The sequence below is a fragment of the Aquila chrysaetos genome, chromosome 3, assembly GCF_900496995.4.
Source record: "Aquila chrysaetos chrysaetos chromosome 3, bAquChr1.4, whole genome shotgun sequence".
Lineage (NCBI taxonomy): Eukaryota > Metazoa > Chordata > Aves > Accipitriformes > Accipitridae > Aquila > Aquila chrysaetos.
Window position 1 is genome coordinate 71632722 of NC_044006.1, and position 20674 is coordinate 71653395.

At 42.0% G+C, this 20674-nt stretch overlaps 1 protein-coding gene across 4 annotated transcripts in view; it reads left to right on the forward strand.

Annotated features, from left to right (window-relative positions):
* Positions 1–7872: 7872 nt before the first annotated feature.
* The window catches only part of PRKAG2 (protein kinase AMP-activated non-catalytic subunit gamma 2), a 226541-nt gene continuing 213739 nt past the window's right edge, over positions 7873–20674 (forward strand). For 2 of the 4 annotated variants that reach the window (XM_041122702.1, XM_041122703.1), the window contains exon 1: positions 7873–8091. In XM_041122702.1, coding sequence (XP_040978636.1) covers positions 7984–8091 — 108 coding nt within the window. In that variant the 5' untranslated portion in view covers positions 7873–7983. The remainder of the gene's footprint in view (positions 8092–20674) is intronic. The other 2 variants (XM_030010416.2, XM_030010417.2) reach the window with 1 other exon arrangement.

Consider the following 20674-nt stretch of genomic DNA (forward strand, 5'->3'; position numbering starts at 1 on the left):
AATGTGAAGAGAATTCCTCCTTGCACCGCTCATTTTCTGCTGAAAACAGTAGCAGTATAGTAGGACATTATGTTTGCCTCTTCCTATGGAAGTGGTCTGCTGACGGGCCTTGAAAAGACTGAGGAGGAACTTCAGGTTTGTTTGCAGAGAGCCCAGGCATGCAGGGAAGCCAGGATCTAACATTTCCATCCTCTTGGCACAGGTTCAGGATGCAGACCTCAGATGACTTTCTTGCCCTGAGGGCAACTGGTACAGCAAGGCTTGTAGTAAAACTCTTATCTCTGGGACAGAGCAGCCGTGTCAAGCTTCCTACTGGGAATGGTCCCTGACCAGTGTTAATTCCTGAACCATGCCTTGGCAGTGTCTTGGAGAGTTGTAGTTAGCCTGAGCCAAAACTCTGCAGAGACTGTGAACAATTTAACAACATGGACAGTTACAGGACAGTGCTCGGGCCCATGCCCTGACACTGTTTGGTTTGCTAGTGTAGATTAAAGTACTGTTTCTGAGCAACCTTTCCAACATGTCACCTTTTGTTCTGGGGAGGTGGCGTCTTGGATCTGCATCAATGCACACTTCACACCTGCTCATCATGCTTGCCTGTGCTCACCATGCATGGAGAAGCGTAAAGCTAATTTCTGCAGCACCTCAATTAGAATAGCTAGCTGGGGATTAAATAATGTGTTGGCATTGTTGCAAGCAAGACTAATTTGGAAAGACTCTACTCTTAGTACGAGAAATACAATTTATGAAAACAAGAAGTTGCGATTCACCTCTCATGCTTTTCTGATGTTTGGATCTTATTGCATTCATGTTGTGATATCCATAGGTCCTGCCAAGCTGTGTAGGCAAGCAAAGTCTCAGTGTGTATTCTGATCCTCTGGAAGTCATTGTGCAGATGAGGTTTCATATCATTGTGCAGTTTCTTCCTTTTTTATTCATTCCTCTGTCTCATCCATAAATGATCACCTTCTCATTGGTTCTCCACACATAATGTGATTTCTGGTGCTCTGCTGTTATTAGTTAATACCATGTGAGAAAACATGTTTAAATTGTTTTGTGCAGGAAATACTCTTGGTCAGTGCAATTTTGCTTTCCCTAAACAGAGCCTGGCCACTGGCCTTGGGCAGAACTCAAGTGGAGGAACACTGCTACAGGTATGTTCTGGGACACCTTGCCACCAATACTTTGCAGCATAATAAATTTGAAGCTGAACATGCAAAAATTATTTTCTTTGAGATCTTATGGACCATCCTGGAATTGACTGCTTATGATTGCTTTTGGGAACCTCACCTCTTTTTACATCTGCACCACCAAGCAGTAACAGGCTGATGTTTTGGGGCAGTCTCACCCACTTTGCTCCAGAAAGAAAGCGTTGTTACTGCCTACTGTACTGTCTGAGGCCCAACACACTCTATGCCAAGGAATAAATTCTGAGATTACCGCACAGAGAAGGCTCACAGAAAGTGCGTTTGTAATTCTTCAGCTCTCTGAATTCTTCCCAGTGAACTGGGAAGAACATCGAAGTATTTTCAGATTTTTACTGCTGAAAACATTTTTTGTTCTTGTGCCCACACATATCTGATAGAACTATGCCTCTGCCTCCTTTAAATGCTCTTTTAGATAATGTACTGCATTACGCATACTGTTGGAAAAGAAAATGAAAAGCAGACTCCTCTTGAAGCCTATTTGTACTTCTCTGTATTAATTTGCAGGACTGACAAAAATTGTGCTATATGGGAAACAAATATCATTCCACTGGTTTTGCATATAATCTGTTGTATTAAATTTTGATTGAGGTTATCTGTCTAACTTGTAGGCCTATATATGCAAATCAAAAGCATTAAGTATTGTGTCTGGCTAACAGCCAGAAAGTCTGAATCACAATCAGTGGAAAATACAAAAGAAATTTTCCCGTATCAGTAAGGAGGAAATTAGATGCTTTACAGGGCTTTGTCCATTTCTTCTATGATTCTTCAGTACTAAGAAAACTTGAGGCTGAACAGCATCATTCTAGTTAATGGAAATTTTTTTGTATATAGAAACCAATATAGAAAAAAAAAGATATTTATCTCTGAAGGTGCTTTGATCATTGGAAGGCTCTCCGGGCACTCAGAAACAAGAGAGGTTGTGTGAACCTTGAAAAATCAGCTTCAAGGTCTTTCATCAGGCTGTCCTGGTTCAAAAAAGAAGATGCGTTTTTCATGTTTATACCTAATCAGGTCTCCCAGACACTTACTTTCTATGCAGAGATGACACTGAGCATTATTCTCATTTTACTCTTACACTCTAGTGATGTAAATGAGAATCTGAACTTATCTGTCACCATAGTCTACAGTACAGTGCTGGCACTAATGTGAACCTTGCAATGGGGTTCAGGTCACACCATCATGCATCCATCTGAATTACTGTGGTTGCATCTGTTCTTGCGGTGTCAGTATTATGGAATATGTGGGCAACTGCGGGAGAACAATGGCTGTGGAGCTGTGCAGATGGGAGATAGTGAGGCAAGCATTGCAGCTGGCAAAACAGGGAGCCTCCTGCCAATCCTTGCACCAGTGCCCATGCCAACCATGCTATGGCTCTCTATGTACCAAATTAATCCGTTGCGTGGGCCTACTCATTTCAAATGAAGACTTCTGAAACTTTTTGATACCCAGGATCAATTGTCAGGCTGCACAAGATCTGCAACAAAGACACTTTCAGGAAAGGAAACTCAAAAAACTGCCCCTGCCTTTGGCTGTTTGGAGAGAAATTAGCAGTCAGATTAAATTAGAGAAACAGCCTAGAAAGTTCCTGTGAAACTGCTTCTCTCTCACTTCCTCTCCTCTGTGTTATGGTCTGGATGAGAAGACATCTCACTGAGTCAGTGCATGAAACAGTGCAGCAGCTCTGGAGTGACCAGCCCATCAGCAGAAACAGTGTCAGCAAGAGGGAGAGAGCTGTAGGGCAGAATGGCTCAACCAGAGCATGCAGCTTTAAAACACCACCATGTGCTGCAGGGCTTCAAGTGTCAAGAGAGAATTTCTTTCAGTAACCACTCATTTACTAGAAGGCGTCTGACAGCCTGGAGAGGAAGCACAGCCACCTGACCACACAACCTCTCTCCTTCAGCATAAACTTCTCAGTCTTTGCTGCTGTTATGCTCCTGGGGACCTTCTGGGGACCAGAGGTTCCTCTCTCATTAACCTCATTATCTCACCTTACTTCAGCAAGTTAGGCTTTCTTGGCAGGCTTGCGATTTCCCCTGCAAACTTCCCCACAGAAGACCATTTTAATTGCAGTTTTGCTGCAAAAAATGCAATTTAGCTGTCTACAGGTATTTCCTCGTGTTGACTATATTCTGCTTGACTTGAAAACTGCTCCCTGCACTGTGCTGAGTGTCAGTAGGTAGCAGGTGAGAGTGTGAGTATGGGCAGACAGATGTAGGGGTGTGTGTCCTCTCTGGCCTCTACAGAAAAGACTTGTGCAGGGACTACTGCATCCTGATACTGCATCATGTTTAATTACATTGTGCTGTTGATTAAGTTAAGGAGCCCTATGCAGCAGGGTTGAATTCAATCTAATAAATACGGTGAACAGAAACCGAACAATTGACTTCATGCATGCTCAAGAAACTGAGCAGCAAAGTGGAGAACAGGGAAAGATGGAGAATAAGAGGTGGAATATGAGGCAGAGCAGAAAGGGGCAGGCAGAAAGAGAACTGCAGAGACCAACACAGACAAAGGTTAGCATAAGAAGAAAATAAAAATAGCTGTGATGAAGCATAGTAGGTGCTGGGATACCAGATACCAGTAATAGCCAGGCAAGTTCTTGGCCATCCAGATTTCAAAATATATTGATTTTCAAGGATTTGTCTTTAAATCCTGGAAACATTTTAAAAAGGTTTGAGAGTCCCAAGTAAGAACATATGTATACACATACATAAGATATAATGTGGTTGATCTGAGAAATTACAATATTTATCCTGGTATAATACAGGCATTATTTATAGTGGGAAAGTTAGTCCCCCAAAATGGGGCTTCTGCAGGTTTTTGTGGCTGCTGCGGATTGTATGTGTGAAAAATCTACATTAAATGCTCACAGTAAGATTAATATGTGTCATCTGAAGAGAAAGAACAACAGTTATTTTCACAGATAGTTTTTTTCTGTAATAAAATATATGAGTGCTTAGCAATATTACTAACAACAAACTTTAAAGCATTAGCAAAAAATGCTGGTTTTAATAAAAATTTAAAAACCACCAGCAACTCACATAATTCTCCCCATGCACCACTTTCTTTAGACACACTTTTTCACTTAAATGTAAAGACGTTAAAAAATCTCTATATATTGCATGTGAAATTTCAGCACAAAAGTTAGCTGGTGACATATTATTTTACTTATGGCAACTACAATTGATACAACCAAGGCTCAAAGCAAAGTTTTATGGCTATTTTATAAACTTAGGAATGTAGTTTGGGAATTTATCATGGAAAAATTGACTCAACCTGTATTTAAGGAATAACTAGGGCAAGCTCTGTGACGGGGTGTAGCCCAAAATGCACATGCTACTTCTGCTGAGTTACAGCTATGGCTTGGTAATGGGGAGCACTGAGGTGGTATTAGGCAGAAGCAAAATGTGGCTGATGTGTTTGAGATGCTTTTCTGCTTCCCCCCCCCCGAGGGTGCATGAAACCTCTAAGTACTTAGGGTGATATTCTTAAAAGTATTTTGGTACCCATTCGTCTGTGGAATTAGTAATTTAGATGCTTACATGCCTCTGAAAACACAGTTGTTAGTAGTCAAATTGACAGGATTTAACGTGGAAAAAATAATTTTAACTCTTGTTAAAAGTATTTATGATGTTGCTTGTTCATACGATAGCTGCATTTGTCCCCAAAAGATAAAAAAAAGGATAAAAACATGATGCCTTACTGTCTGAAATAACTGGTGATTCCTTTCTTTTATAGCAGGGTCTTATTAACACTTGATTTTATGGGGAGTCAAGCTCCTGAAGTCTAGCAGCTGTAGGAGGATTTTGGCTTTGGCTTTTTTTTTTTTTTTAAATATGTCTCTAATCCTCGGAGCTGCAATGAAAAATTTAAAAATATGACTGGAGGATCAAAGGTCGTATTTGGGATCTTAGAGAATCAAAGGAGAAAAATAAGAATAACCCCACATTGTGGTATTATTGGAGTTAGAAATATGCTTAAGGCTATGTCATGTTGGGGGGAGAGGCTGATTCGTGGTGGTTTTTTAGGTTTGGGAATTTGGCCATACTGCCATTATGTTACTTCCTGAAACTTATTTTACATTATCCACCATTATTCATATAAATAACCTACAACAAGAAAAGGAATGAATTTAGATTTAAAATACTAAATGTGGAAAATAAATTATAATATTGTAGGAAACAATTCTGCATAAATAAGGGAATGGATTATATATATGGTAGATTTTATTCCACCTCAAATGTTTGTTAATTTAATAAAGAACAGCCAGGAGATCTGCTTACTTATGATGCCTAGTGCTAAAATCCTTCTGAAGAAATTCTACCTCTTTTTTTCTTTAGTTTTTAACTTTCAAGACCGTACTTGCAATGAAAAATGTCATGACAGTTTTTTGAGAGACATGTTCAGTAGTAATTTTCTCACTTCTTGATTCCAGGGGTCAGTCATTCCCATATCCCTTGGCAGCAGCACTTGGTCGGCAGAAGAGTTTATATAAATGTTGGGGGAAAGTGGCTGTTACAGACCTGTTCCTCTTTTTTGGGGGGACTCCCAGGCTGCCCCAGGCACCATTTACTGTCTGAGGGAATTCTGCTCCCTCTGTCCATGTGCCATTAATATTCCTTTCTGATGCGGTGACAATGTTGTTAACCCCTGCAGTCTCATTTCTGGGTCTGTTTCCTTCCATGATGTCCTGTAGGAACCTATAGGACAGTTATGTATAACATTAAAGAAGAGGGTACATATTTTTATTTGATTCTGTATGGTTTTAGAGAAGTGGCTACTGACTTTATACCTGTATCTGTTAAATCCTGAGACTTCCATAAGGAGGGAAGTAAATCTGAATTCTTTCATTTCTTGAAGATAGCCATTACAGTCCTATATTTTTTTCAGAAGACAAGAAGATTTTCGTGGAAAACACTTCCCCTCCTCCCCTCAATGCTTATAAATCATTTTATCCTAGAATCCTGTAAGATTTGTTAGAGGTAACTACGGCGCAGACTCTGTGAATGCATACATGCACAGCTTTGAACCCAGTGAAAATCTGTGTTTAAGTGATGTGATCAAAGGTCTGTGGCTGTAACGGGCTTGGTCCAATTCTCAAATTCAGACAGTGTAAAATGGTGTAGAGATTGTCCAGGGAAGAAGAGTCACTTTTTTTCCTAGAACAAAACCTCCGATTTTGATCCAGAACGTCTATTTGTTTCTATGTGTATGAAAACCACTGGCTGTTTTAAGGCAAAGACATCTCTCTCTCTTTGCGGTCCAAAAATCTCAGCCCTGAAAGCCTGCCTGGCAGCAGGGGTGGCATTGGCATGGTTTTGCTCTGTAGCTGCAAGGCAGCGTGCTCTGAAACACCAGCAACCGGCGCAGCCACAGGTGAAGCGGATCCTGAAAGCTTTTCGTCTTCTGATACTCTGTAACGCCAAAATCGTTTCCCCGCGGGGCGTGATCCGCCTCTTTTCGCTCGGCCGAATTCGCGTTTGAAGGCTTTTTGGAGGGAGGGAGCGGAAAAAAAAAAAAAAAAAAAAAAAAAAAGATCTATGTTCAAGAGCGGACCGGGGCCCTCCGGGGCTTGGCACAAGTTCCCCGGCAGCAAGGGGGAGGGCAGCCCTGTGCTTTTGCCCAGCGGGAGGGAGCCTGGCCGGGACGCCGGGCTGGTCCCCCTGCCCAGCGCCATCCGTCGGGCCGCGGGGCCATTGCAGCAGCCGGGCTGGGCCGTGCAAAGCCGGCTTGCTCAAGGCTGCTGGCTGGCCCGGGAGCGCTTGCGGGGACCGAGGGGTGCCTTTGGGGGAAATAACCCTCCTTTAGGGCACGACCGGGAGAAATCCTGGGGGAGGGAGGGAAAGGAACCGCGCCGCCTTCGTGCGTTTTTGGCAAGGTGAAACCCAGCCTTTTCGCCCACCCCAGTGCTCCAGCAGCCCGGGGGATGCGGGCACAGCCCCAGCTCCTCTCCCCCCCCCCCCCAAAAAAAAAGCGGGGGGGGACGGCAGGGCGGCCCGGGGCGAGCGGGAGCCCGGGGGGAAGCGGCCGCGAACACGCGGCGGGCTGCGGAGCTGGCCGCGGAGGAAAGTTGTGTTGTGCTCGTCGTGCACTTCCTGGCGAGCCGGCCGGGGCTCTCGGCAGCGCCCGGGAACCTCCTCCCTCCCCGGCCGGGCTCCCCGCGGGGCTCCGCCGGGCAGCGCTCGCTCGCTCGCTCGCTCGTTCGTTCGTTCGTTCGTTCGTCCGCCCGCCGAGCTCTCCGTGGGGCATCCGCGCTCCCTCCGCCGCCCGGCCCGGCCCCCCGCGACCGCCGGTCTGCCAGGAGCCTCGCCCGAGCGCCTTCCTCTTTTCGGGTTTTTTGTGGCGTTTGGGTGGTTTTTTTTTTTTTTTTTCTTTCTTTCGGGGGAGAGTGCGGCCGGGCTGGGCGAGGGGAAGGAAACTTTCTCACCCCCCCAGGATGCTCCGGATATTTTTGAAAGGGCGGAAGAGTGAGAAGGCAAGCAGCGTTTGTAAGGGCATCTCATGCTCTTGAGAAGGTCCCCCCTGACACCTCGCTGCTGGGATTAAAGGCCGGAGCTGGAGAAACTCCTCCCCTTCCCTCTGCTTCTCCTATCCTCCCCCCCTACCCCCCCCCCCCCCCCCCCCCCAATTTCCTAAGGCCATTAAAAAAAAAAGAAAAGGAAAAAGAAAATAAGGAGCCTGGAGTAACTGCGGCCGGTGGGACGGTGGGGAGAGGTGGAAAAGGAGCTTCCTTCTCCAGATCCATTGCCCAGCACCACGCCTGGGTGAAGGGATGGGAAGCACTGCCATGGACAAGAAGAAAGATGCCTCCAGCAGCAGCAGCAGCAGCAGCAGGAAAACCTCCAGCCAGAAGAAACTCATGTTGCGAGTGCACATCCCTGTAAGTGGCTCCTGGCTCTTCCTCCCCTTCGGCAGCTGGCGTGGCTTGGGCGCTGGAGCATGTTTTTCTCTGACATGTAGTGCAGCGAAAGGCAGGGAGAGGTGTTTCCTGCTGCTGAGGTCTGGAGTTTGGGGGATGCTGGGCTGGGGGGTGCAGCCTGTGCAACAGGCAAGTCCTCCACATCTGGGGTGGGTTGGAGCATGGTGGGGTCCTCTGGTCTCTGTCCCCCGTGCAGTGCCGGGAGCTCAGGGTGCAGTGTCTGTGGCACGGAGGAGCAAGGATAACTCCGGCTGCACCACTGCTTCCCTGCCCTGGGCTGTGGGTTTGGTTCAGTATGTCTCATCCAGTTCACACACAGACTCGCAGTATGGTTTAGCAAAAGGTCTGTTCACCCCCAAATGCGGGTCTCAACATCCCCAGGTTTGGCTGTGGGAACTGTCCGTGCCTTGTGGCTGAATCAGTGTTTAACCTGACTCTTCCCTCTCTCAAAACTAGTCCACATTTGAATTTCCCAGGGCTGGGGAGCCCAGAGCTCTCTCAGATTTCGACACAAGCAGTCTGTTTATTGCTGAAAGAGCAGGGACAGTTGTATTGCTGTGGTGGAGCAGACTAGCGAGCCATGCAGTCTGTTCACTGACTCTGTTTTGTTTTGTGTATCCACACTGTAAAGAAACATGCAAGAAACTCTAGTATATAGATACAGAATAACCTCAGACCAAAAGTTTCTCTCTATTCCCAGTGAGTACTAAACGGCTGGCTGGCTCTCTCTTCAGGAGTTTACATGCCTTTCAAAACTTTGATTACCGTTTTTCTTTACTATTAGGATGTTCTTGTTATCTACATAACCATTTAGTTTTTTATTCTCAGTCCCGATGTGCTTTTGGTTTCAGTGCTTCTGGCAAGAAATGGCAGAGTCCCTGTATCTTTTCCTGTGCAATCTGTTTTGGCTTTTTTTTTTTTTTTTTTTTTCAAATCTCATTATATAAAAGTGGGAAACAGTCCTACACGTGTGTCTGCCAGGTCGGCAGGGAGCAAAAAGATATTTCTGGTTCTAAGTTTTTCCTTTGTTTTAGGGAAGAATAAGAAGTCAAAGCAAATTTATTAGGTGTCTTGAGTGCGTGGAATAAAATGGAGGAGAAATACATGTCTCTTCTGCAGATTTCATTTTTCTCTGGAGAGGAATGCAAGCCCAAGAGCTTAAGCCAAACTTCTGGAACTCTGAGTGCATTCAGTACTAGGAGAAAAGGGTCTGTTTCTGCTAACATGGGTGTTGCCTGTGCATTTGTGACTGGAGTTTTTAGGCAATAATCTTTGCCATGTTACCAGTAGTACTTCACAATAGGGATGTAAAATACCAAAAAGATAAAATGTACCACACCAAAGCGCCACTCACCCTGTGCACCTTATTCCTTTCCATCCTGCTCGCTGCACTGAGTATGTCATCTCTTTCCATAGCCCCCCCACCTCTGACTCAGTCTAGCCAGGAACTTCTGTGCAGCTGGATCTCCACCTCTGCTCCAAGAAGCTGCATTTTCTGCCTGCTGAAGAGCCATAGGTAGTTTGGGAGATGCTGCAGTTGCTGCAGGATTTTATAGGATTCATCTGGTGCTTTTGAAATACCTTCCGACCACCAGATAACTCTGACCACACCAGTACTTACAGTAATTTTCCCTGTTTTATGGTTGTGAAGCTAAGGTGGAAAAAGTGCCTAAGTAACTTGTTCACACTTAAGCAATATTGACAGAGGAAAGACTAATGCTTTTTCCTAATTGCCTCCCTAAGCTTGTAGACAACCTTTCTTCATGACTGTTGCCTTAGTTCTGTCTTGGATGGACCATCATTAGTAGTGGGCCATAATTTTTCATGTTCATTAATCTCTTGGCTTCTTTGCTATGCAGCTTGTCACCTAGGTAGTGGTAGTTATTCAGATACAAGTCTGCAAATGCCTGATACTGCTCTGAAGTCAACATGAGTTTTATTGTTCACCCAGTTGGAAGCAATTCAAGATTTGGTAATAAGATAATACCTTCCATCCCTCCTCTCCATCACCAAAATATGATCCTTCTGTTCCATTCTGCATCATTGTAGCATTCTGCATCATTGTAGCATTCGTGAAATGGACTATTGGGCTCAGGACCTTTCAGGTTGTACCCACATTTTTGGTGGTTTTCTGTTATCTGGCTGAGTTTAAATATGACTGTGCTATAAGAAAGAACATTTTTCTCATTCTCCTCATTTGACAGTGGAATCTGCATTTGAAAAGATCCATTTAGACTGTTTTTTTTTCTCTTTCATAACGTTTTCTTGGCTGTTGTTTTGAAGCATCGTTCCTATTATTTCAGTGGCGCCTGTCAGTGTAGCTGTAGTTGTCAAGGGAGCTTTCACCAGACAGTAATTTTTATTTTGTTCATCCTCTTCTTTGTGTTGCTGTGAGATCATGTTTATTGCTGAGACATGTAATTCTTGCTCATTGAGATCTTCAAATTAGGAACAAGAGAAGGACTAACAAGGTCTGAGTAGGAGGGGAGAGAGGAGTCAATTCTGAAAGAGAAAGCAGTGGGACAGAAAGGTACTGCTGTGGTGCAGGCTATCCTGAAACATATTTATTAGTCATGTAGAAATGCTGACTGAAAAAGTAACAACAAATATTGTGCAAAAAAATGGGGCAAAAAGTGCAAAATACGCTACAATTAGGTTAGAGGATTGTGGAATAATAGGCACGTCTGAAAAGAAAGTTGTATGCTTTTCTTCCCTCTCCCACATATTTTTATTTTTTGGGTTTGCCTGTGACAGTGGGAAAAAGATGTATCAATTTAAGAAAGCTGGTTTTGTGTCTTGCAGCACTCCAGGGCATTTCTCAGGTACATCTTTCTCAAGCAAGAACAAGACATGTTACAAAAATTCTGGAAACACTCTATTTTCACCTTCTTTCTGTGCTCATTCTCCTTCGGCACAAGTGGGTGATGCCCAACCCTTGCTTCTGGGAATAGTGGTAGACCACTAAGTTCCTGCCAGTTGGGTTTCTTATCTGCTCTCAACTTGGTGTTCAGTAGCCAAGAGTAAAGTGGGGGCAACTGTATTCTGTTAGCATGGCAGGGAATTACTTGCTAAATTGTTGCACTAATTGAACAACTTTTTGTTTTGCTTGTTTGTTGTTTTCCTTGCAAATACACAACTGACTAACCAACTAGTAATTTCGATGGACCATAATATAACTGCAGGAGCCTTTGTAAAGTAGAGGTCATATATATCATCCTCTGTCTTTCCCAGCAGCACATTCTGAAGTCTTGAAATTAGAGATGCCTAAATGGAAATTTCTGGTCCAAATACCTTTGAAAGCTGCTACAGATATGAATAGAAACCTTTGCTCTCTAGATACATCACATCCGTAATATGAAGACATTAGCGTTATAAAATTCCTTTTTAAGCCATTAGAAGTTAATGCTTGCACATTGCTTTGAACATTTCAAAAAGTCTTTTCTAAGATGGGACGCAATTGTCTGCTGAGTAGGAGCTCACAGCAGTGAGATCAGTATGTTCTTTTGTCATTTTGCAAAATTGATCTGTTCTAATGTTAACATTACCATTGCAATCCCATGTCGCTGGAAAGAAAAGGAGAGATTCTGCTCTTGCTTACTTTGAATTTCATCTGGGATAATTCAGTCAGTGCCAGCAAAGTTGTGTTGTATTTACACTAGTGCAACTGAGGGCAGAACCTGTCTCAAGAGCTTCACCATGGCAAGTGCCAAGCACCTGGTGCTCCCAGCAGGTGGAAATTGCAGAACCTTGGCACTTCCTTGGATTTTTTCCAAATACATCACAAGGTGACTTTTTATTCAAATGAACAGAGAGATTTTTTCACAGTAAGAACAAAAATAACATCTGCAAATGAATATAAAAACATCTTTCAGTTCAGTGAAGTGTCTGTTGCCTCTGGTACTTCAGCCCTGACAGCAGAGTTGGTGCACTAGAAAGATGCTCTTGGAGATTATGATCCTTTATTTTCAATGTCACACAAACAAACATCTCTGCACACTTTCTCCCATTTCTTTGTCAACCTCTATGATTTTGAACAGTCTCCTCAATGTGCAAATTTATTGCTGTTTCCAGGCCTGTTGTTACATCGGGATGCCAGGCTGAAACATCAGATGGCTTCAATATTTCTAACCCGGTAGATGACAATGATGTTCTGACAGCTAGTGTTGGCTCAGGCTCTGCCCCTCCATCTTGCTTTCCACACTTGCAGTCATTAATGGCTGCATGTCTAATAAATCACTGTGAAATGATTTTGTTCTGTCACAGTTTTTTTGCAGGGAGCTTGTCTCCCGGTAATTGCTGGGTGGGCTGATAAGAATAGCACTTCAGTGTAGGGATCACTTTAGGAAGCTGCAGATGAGGAATAAGCTGGTCAGTTCTTTCAGAGGAGGTGAGGGAATCAGCTTCCAATGTGATCTAGGAATGAAAAAAAAAAAAAATTGTTTTCTTGGGAAAAGGAGGTGGGGGGAGAGTGAGACAGAGGAGAGAGAAATGTTTCCCTAAAATTAAATCTGCAACTGTCCTGCCCCTTGCTCTCATAGGGCAGACTCTGAGTTGTCCTGAGCCTCTGTGGCCTTGAAGTTTAAATTTGGATTCCTTCCTAAAGGGCTGATCTATTAAGGATCTGAAGGGCAAGTGGTATTTGCTCAGGAGTGTTGAGCTTGCACTTTGAATCTACCTGAAGGAAAAAAGAAAGGATTTATGTTTGTAGTCATAATAGCTGCCTCTGTAATTAAGGAAGTTCTTAGTCTTTTTGCTTTTAAAGCATAACACAAACTGATCATCAGGTTATTGAAAAGTACTGCTTCTTTAAAACATCACTTTTTCTGGTAGGAAATTCTGCTCCTAAATGGTCTCATCCAATCTCCTTTATTTATACCTGTGAGCCTGTGAAGAATGTGGGCTCAGAAAAATATTAATTTCCTTGGAGGAATAAGTCATGAATGTGGAAGGAACCTCATAGAAATGTGGATGGTGAGACTTTTGGCCTCAGGGAAGGTTACTCACACCATGCTTATATTGGGAATTACTAAAACAGAAGAAAATGTCGTGCTCCTAGGGGGATCAGGAGTGAAGCGGAATGTAGTGATCTCCACCTGGGAGGTTCCAGTGCCTGTTCACATATCTGCAACGTTCAACTTATGCCCAGTTTCACCTGGGCACTACACTGCATTCAAGGGAGCTGCTCAGATGTGACCAAAAGCAGAATTTGACCCTGAAACAGGATTCAACAATCATTTTGTTGATGATGTATGGACAGTCATGGAAGTAGGTTGGTGTGTCTGTGTGCTGGCTTGGCAGGCTAATGGGAGTAGAAAGGAACCAAAACTGTGTCAGCATGGCTGTTTGTAGACCAAATGGTGGACATTCATGTTGAGTAAAGTACCATGTATAATTCTCATCCCTTTGAAAAAGAGCTGAATTTATATCAAAAGGCATCCATCCAATGCATAGGGAATAATGAAAGAGCAGAGTTGGTTACAAAAGAAACGAAGCATCAAGGAAGACATCAGTAGCAGACAAGAGATGCCACAGAATATGTCTGTCTGGCATAGAAATAGCCCCTTTGTGGGCTACGTTACCCTAGACTGATCATCAGGCTTTGACAATTAGCCTGCTTTCAGGGCCTGATCTGATTGCAGAGGACTGCTGTCTCAATTTGCTACTATTACTTGCGCTGTAGACACACTGGAGAAAGTGTTATGGCATAACAAATAGAGAGAGTTATGCATGTCTTCAAAGAGAAAAAGCAGCTTGAATGTATCTTGAATGGAGTATGTTTTTTCTCCTGGAAAGGAGAACTTATGTATACATGTGAATATAAGATGCCATCAATAAATGTATTATTGATGGTTTGGTGATACAGTGCTGTGCTACTACTGAACTATTTCTAGTACTAGCAGTGAGTTGAAACAGTGATGTGTATGACAGTTTCTGCTGTAGAATCATTTTTGTGTTTATTCTTTAGGTAGTTGTAGAAACTGGAATATAATGCTTCAGTTTAGTGTTTGCTTCTGTAATACTGCCTCTCTTAAATTACTTGCATATAACTACATATGAAATTGTTAAAGCATGAAAGCATTATTTACACGGTAGAGAATCAAAACACAACATGGTACTTCAGGTTTCGACACTGAGGATTCATAGAATAGTATACAGCGTCCTTTAAATTTTCATATAATTTAGCATGACAGTAAATTACATTATGTAAGTGTGACTTAGTGGGATACATAGCAAATGCATTGCAGTATGTATTTCATGGTTGTCATTTATATCACACTCCGTGATTGTTCAGACCTTATGGTCATTATTGCAAAGGGTCCCTGTGACCTTCTGCTCCAAAAACAGAACCTATGTCATAAGCTGAAGACTTAATCTGTTTTTGCAACCAGGGTGATAGAGCTATATGCCTTTTTTAAGCTGCTGGAGAACACATTCATAGATCTGGAGTTTCATTAGGAGGAAGTGTGTGCATTAGAAGCATTATCTGTCATGGTATGAAGCCTTTATCATCATTTATTTACACCAGGCATTGTGCGATTTTCAGTCATCTTTTCACGTCAGTAATGCTGCTGGAACAATGAAGATAAGAAAATACTCTGCTTCTGCAGGCTGAAGAAAGAAAAGCTATCTGAGTGATCAGAGTGCTGGCTTACAGCACTATGAAACGCAGGATTTTCCTGCTCAGTTGTAGACTTATTTGTGGTATTTTGTGAATGACTGATGTTCAGATCTGGTTTGTGGAAGCTATGTGCCTGTTGATTCCTTTAGAAAAGTTTGGAAACTTGTTTTCCATGGAATTAGAGAAATCAATACTTGGTGAGCTAGATTAGGGGTAAAATTTGAATCCAAGCATGAAGAAACATTTCGATGAAGACAAGCTCTCCATAGAAAAGGTATAGTTGTAAGAATGTGATGGACTAAACAGGTGCCATTAGCATTGCCTATAGCCTGCCTAGTGGAAGAAGTGGATTGTTACCTGCATGCCACTTACTTTGAATGGACTCCACATGGAAATTGAGAAGGACACCTGGAATTATGCACAGAATCCTGAAGTGTATCACGATGACTCTATTTTTGCTACCTAGCCATAATCTTTGACAAGTTTCCACAGATTCAGGACTGTTCTATGCCTTTAAATAGTTGTGTGTGTAATATGTTTGCTAAGCCTGTATTGTCTTGCTTTTGGTGATATGGCCTTTAAAAGGTGTAACTGCTAACAAGTGTTTTTATAGAATCATGAAATAGTTGAGGTTGGAAGAGGCCTCTGGAGATTGTCTAGTCCAGTCCTCCTGCTGACCCTGCGGTCAGCTAGACCAGGTTGCTCGGGACTGTGTCCCATCAGATTCTGAGTATCTCCAAGGGTGGAGACTGCACAACTTCATTGCTCTGAAGGAATGCATTTGGACAAGTGAAAGCTCCTTGAAACTAAATACTGTTCAGCCACTACACAGGCACACTGAAATGAACTCCACAGTTGGTTGGATCTTGTCCCCACATCTGGGGATTGAATTGGATTTGGCCATGTAGTGTAGAGACTTCTGGGAGAAGCATGCTCTGAGATGGGAGCTGAAACTGGAGGCACGATAGTCCCAACAAGGCTTGTGGAAGAAAGGGACAGTAAGGAAGAGATTTAAAAGGTGCTTAGTCAGTGTTATCACAATACATATGGGAGTTTGCCAGCTTCTCAGTAGAGCATTGCATCTTCTGGAATGTGGTTTTCATCATGTGTTGTCATTCCTTTTGCATAAATTAATTAGAGGGGAATTTGCTGTGACTGAGTATTAATCATGGCATCTGTGTTGGAAGTGTGATCTAAACCAAGAGGCATGAGGAAAGACAGTTCAGGGATAAGAGCAGTAAATCATCACCTAGCTGTCTGAATCTCTATCTGCTATATTGCCTGAGGTTGGGCACAGGAGAGTCCTTGATGTAAGCTTTGCATTGCTGAAGGGCTGAAGCTTGAGGTCCACGAAGAAGAAACTTTTAAAGTATCACTGAGCCACATTGAAACAGTGAAACATCTTATGGGATGTTCTTTCCATCCATGACTGAACGCTGTTGAACTAGATGTCTAGGCATGCATAAGGATACATATGTTAGTAAAGACAAACTCTCTGAAGAATTTAAAGCCTTCATAGGTGTTACAGACTGGAGGCAGGTGAGAGGAAACGATGTTGTCCCTGCAGTACTGATGCTCAAGTAGATGGTTAGAGTTTAAGCAACTTGCCTCATGTTGTACAGGAGTGTGACAGTTGGACTCATGAAGTCTTGAGACCTAGTTCATTTATCTTAACCGTAAGCCCAACCTTCTTCCTATCTTATTTGTCCCATAAGGATCCATGTACAAGCTCAGCCTAAGTCAGTAGTGATGGAAAATATTTTTCCTTTTGCTTTTTGAAAATACCTGTGAAGTGAAAGGATTCCAGGCTAACGTCTACAGACAGTCGTGCTATGTCCTAAAATAACACTGTTAGGACTCTTGGCGGCCTGATCAGGAAGACCAAGGGTTGAGGTTATTAGATAAATCAAAGGAGACTATATTAAATTCCAGCATCAAAGGTGGTACTTCAATGAGTGTGCCTAATTATCACACCCTCCATGTGGTTCATGTGGTTGTTGAAAGTTGTGAAACGTTAGTCTTTTTTTTTCTGAATAGCTGGTGGCACATCAGTTGTAGAGCTCTTGAAACAAGGCATCTGGCATCTGCAGCCATTTAGCAGTCATCTATAAACTTAAGCACATGAGGTTTGGGACATTCGAAACAGCACTTGACCAGCCATCTTCAACCTACAGCACCCTCCAAAGAGTTTGCAGGCATCCTGTCTGCATTCTGTACTCCACTGACTTGTCTTTCCAGTTGCTGGAGCTGGGCATTCCCCAGTACTGCTGCCAGCTAGTGCAGGAGAGAGAATACCAGCATGGTCTCAACACTGTTCTTCTTGGATATTCCTTACACTAATGCTAGACCAACTTTACATTTTTATGGGGAAAATGGAGAGCTTCTGCCATATGAAAAGTTGAGCCAACATTATTCATAAACATAAGATTTATAGCCTGAAATGAATGGGAGGTAGAAGATGTTATTCAGCTGTTCTCTTTGCCCTTTTATTTAGCTAGTTGATGTTAAAGGTAAATACTAATTTAATAGACTTCTTTTAGTTGGGTGATGATTAATTATACATTTTCCTTATTTTTTTTATGTTTTTGAGAATGACTGTACGTGCTCTAAGCTATGCAGATGCAGGAGGGTACATGCCAGCATTTTTCTTTATAAAGTAATACCAGTAGTTCAAAAACTGCAATTACTTCAATTCCTTTTTTTCTGTATTGTGTACTTAGAGTTCTGGCTCCTTTCACTGTGGCAGACCTGTGGAGGCATCATCAGTTGGCATGCAAAAGTTGCTGTTAAATGAACTCTTCTGATTTTCAGCTGAAACACTGAAGTCAGTAAAAGAGGAAACATGCCTTACTTAACCATGTACAATAGTGGGCTAGTCTCCATTACTTAGTAAGAAAAAAATGTTTTTCACCCAGTATTCAGCAGCTGTCCTGGTGGACCTCAACCAATAGTTAACAAGGCAAAGCAAGCTGCTGTTCACCAGTTGGCTTTATTAACAGACTATGTGTATCCTCCTATCCCACTGCAATGCTGAACAAAACATGTTGTCTTACAATGCCTTCTTAGTTAGCCAACATGCTTTATTTTCATGGTGTACATTGTCAGATAAAACAAGTGAGTGGTAACTTGGTAAGCCTTGGTAATTCATTGACTTTTGATGTCCATCTGTCTATAATCTGAGATCCAAAAATCCAAGAACAGATGACTCAAGTTTACTTGAAATGCCATTCACAAGATTAATCCTTGAGAAAAAAAAAAGGTGCTAAGAAGCCTAGTAGTTCAGAGAGATGGGATTTTCAAAATAATTTAGGTATATTAGGTTCCTTTGCAGTATTTGAAAATGCTACTAGTCCACTTGCATCAGGATGTCCTTAAATACATTTGAAAATCGAGCTTTGCATCTTTCAAGGTGCCATTCTTCCCCCTCTGCTATTTACACCTGTATTACAAAACAGAAGCTGATTTTCCTAATTTTCCGCTCCCAATAACATTCTCTTGCACCTGATACCTAAAATGGAAAAAAAAAAAAAACCAAAACCCCAAGTCAGAAGCTTGTTTTTTATGGAACAGAGATTGAAAGTAATACTAGGAAGTAATATGGGAAGAGATAAATAGCAGCTGTTCTCTTGATGATAAAGACTGAAACTAATACTGATACTTAATGCAGTGCAATCCATTGTGACACATGATAAAGTCTATGTATGACCTTATGCTTGACTGACAGTGACCAAGTATTACATATGATAAAGACTTCAGAAAGAAATTCCTTTTCTGTTCCCTTCAACTTTTCAATGTAATTTGAGAAAAAGCTGCAATCATTTACTATTTGAGAGGATGTTTTATTTATGTATTTTTTACCTGTGTAAACTTTTAAAGTTTTGCTAACTACTGTAGGCATTTAATGTGTTTAGACTCACTGTGGATAGTTATTTCAAATTACTTTCCAATATAAATGTTTTTAGAGGAGAAGTATATTTCACTGCCATAATCTACATGTACTTTTTGTCAGCATGTTTATGAAGCAGAGGTATTTGGGTTTAAAGGTATTTGGAGTTCTGCAAGTCAGTGTCAATATTGCTTTGTGGGCTGCTGCTTCCTGAGGTCACTGGAGAAGGACAGGAGGACACAGGGGAGCTCCTCAGGTTGTGAGAAGCTGAGGGGGTAACCAACCTAGTCTTTGAAATTTCTCTATGCATATCAGTTGTAAAACAAGCTTTTAGCTTTTACTGTATTTGAGTTGAAGTAACTGAGGAAGAGGCACACATGTAAAAGCAAAGGCTGGTAATACCAATGGCAGTGATCAGTATATGCACTTTAATAGATGAGAGTTGGAACACACAGGCTGAACATCTGGGGTCATATGTCTGGTGATCACTTCTTGGAGGAATGGTAAAATCTAATTTCTCCAGACTTTAGCAACAAAATGAGAGGAAATATTGAGTAGACACTCAAAGGAAACATCCATTTTCAGAGAAGATATTTCTAAGAGTTCATTTCCAGAGAGCAATAGGTACCTTTGATTATGTTTTATGGTCTTGAATGTTCTGTGCACTTGAGTAGGTTAATTTAAAAAATATGTGAGGACACAAGTGCAGAGCCTATGTGTGTGAAGGGAAGCTGCCCTGCATGCAGCTGTTTAATATAAACTGAATAAATTCAGTGTGTATGTACAAGCTGGCAAATTGCTCATGTTGCAGAGAAATGAACTGTGATGGAAAATGCAATAGATATTTAATTATTTCAGAAAAACCCCACATTATGAATATGCTTCTGCCTGATGTTAAAACATCTGGATTTAGTTTCTAGCTGTACTAAGATTCTTTTCGATTTCATATCCTGTGTTTTAATGTCACAAAACAAATAGAACAACGAGCTGACTTTGCATCTTGACCTTTAGGCTGTTTTTATTTCTGGTGGGGTTTGGGTTTTTTTGGTTTACAAGACTAAGTAATTTAATGTCCAGTCACCTGGGGTATTGTGCTAAGAGATTGATGCATATTAATTTGAGTCCTACTGTCCCAGATAGTTGTAACTAGGACTGACTTTCTTCCTTGTCTCTGTCTGCTTCCCTGCATACGGCCGTTGCTGTAGAAGGCCTCCAAGTCATGTCATGTCAAATAATGCATGGTCTTCAGAGCTCACTGGGGGAGAGAAAAGTCTGGGAACAATGTGAACAGGCACAGCCAGGCACTTCCACTAATTGTTGATGTGGACGATGGAATACAAAAGCAGAAGGAGGGAGGGGGGAATGGAAATGTGTCTTGGTGTGGAAACGACTGTATAAAAACAAATATGCCTGGGCTTGCTCATTGGGAATGTACATGTTGCACAGGAGAACTCCCACAACAGGAATCCTCTGCTTTAGTCTGCCCCTGCCAGATAACTTTAGAAGGTTTCTTTTTTTTATTTATTTACCTCTAGAGGCTTTCTTGGCTATTTGGGGTTGTGGAGTTCAGCAACCATGAATTGTAAAAGGTAGTGGCAATTTACTGCCAAGCTAGCTTGAAATTATCTGTGAAATTTTGGTTCTAGTTATTTGGTATTGCCTAAATATTGGGAATGGGAAATTTAAATGAATTAATTATTAATGTAACATGCTAGTGACATTTCAAAATATATTCTGCTGAAGTGGAGTTAAATATCTAAGTGACCCTCTTCCATACTGTGTCCTCCAACACACAGCAGGCTGAAGTGCTTTGCAGATCAATTATATAGAATAAATAAAATAGAATACAGTGACATATTTGGGGTTTTTATTCATAACTAAAACCAGAATTTTCTCTCAAGAACTGTTGTGCTGAAATATCTACATTTAATTTTGCTTAAATTCTGAAAAAATCAGGTAAAGACAATGATGAAGGGATGACCATTTGGTAGGAGGAGCCTGAAAAAGGAACATTTATCCCATAGGATGGGAGCTATACG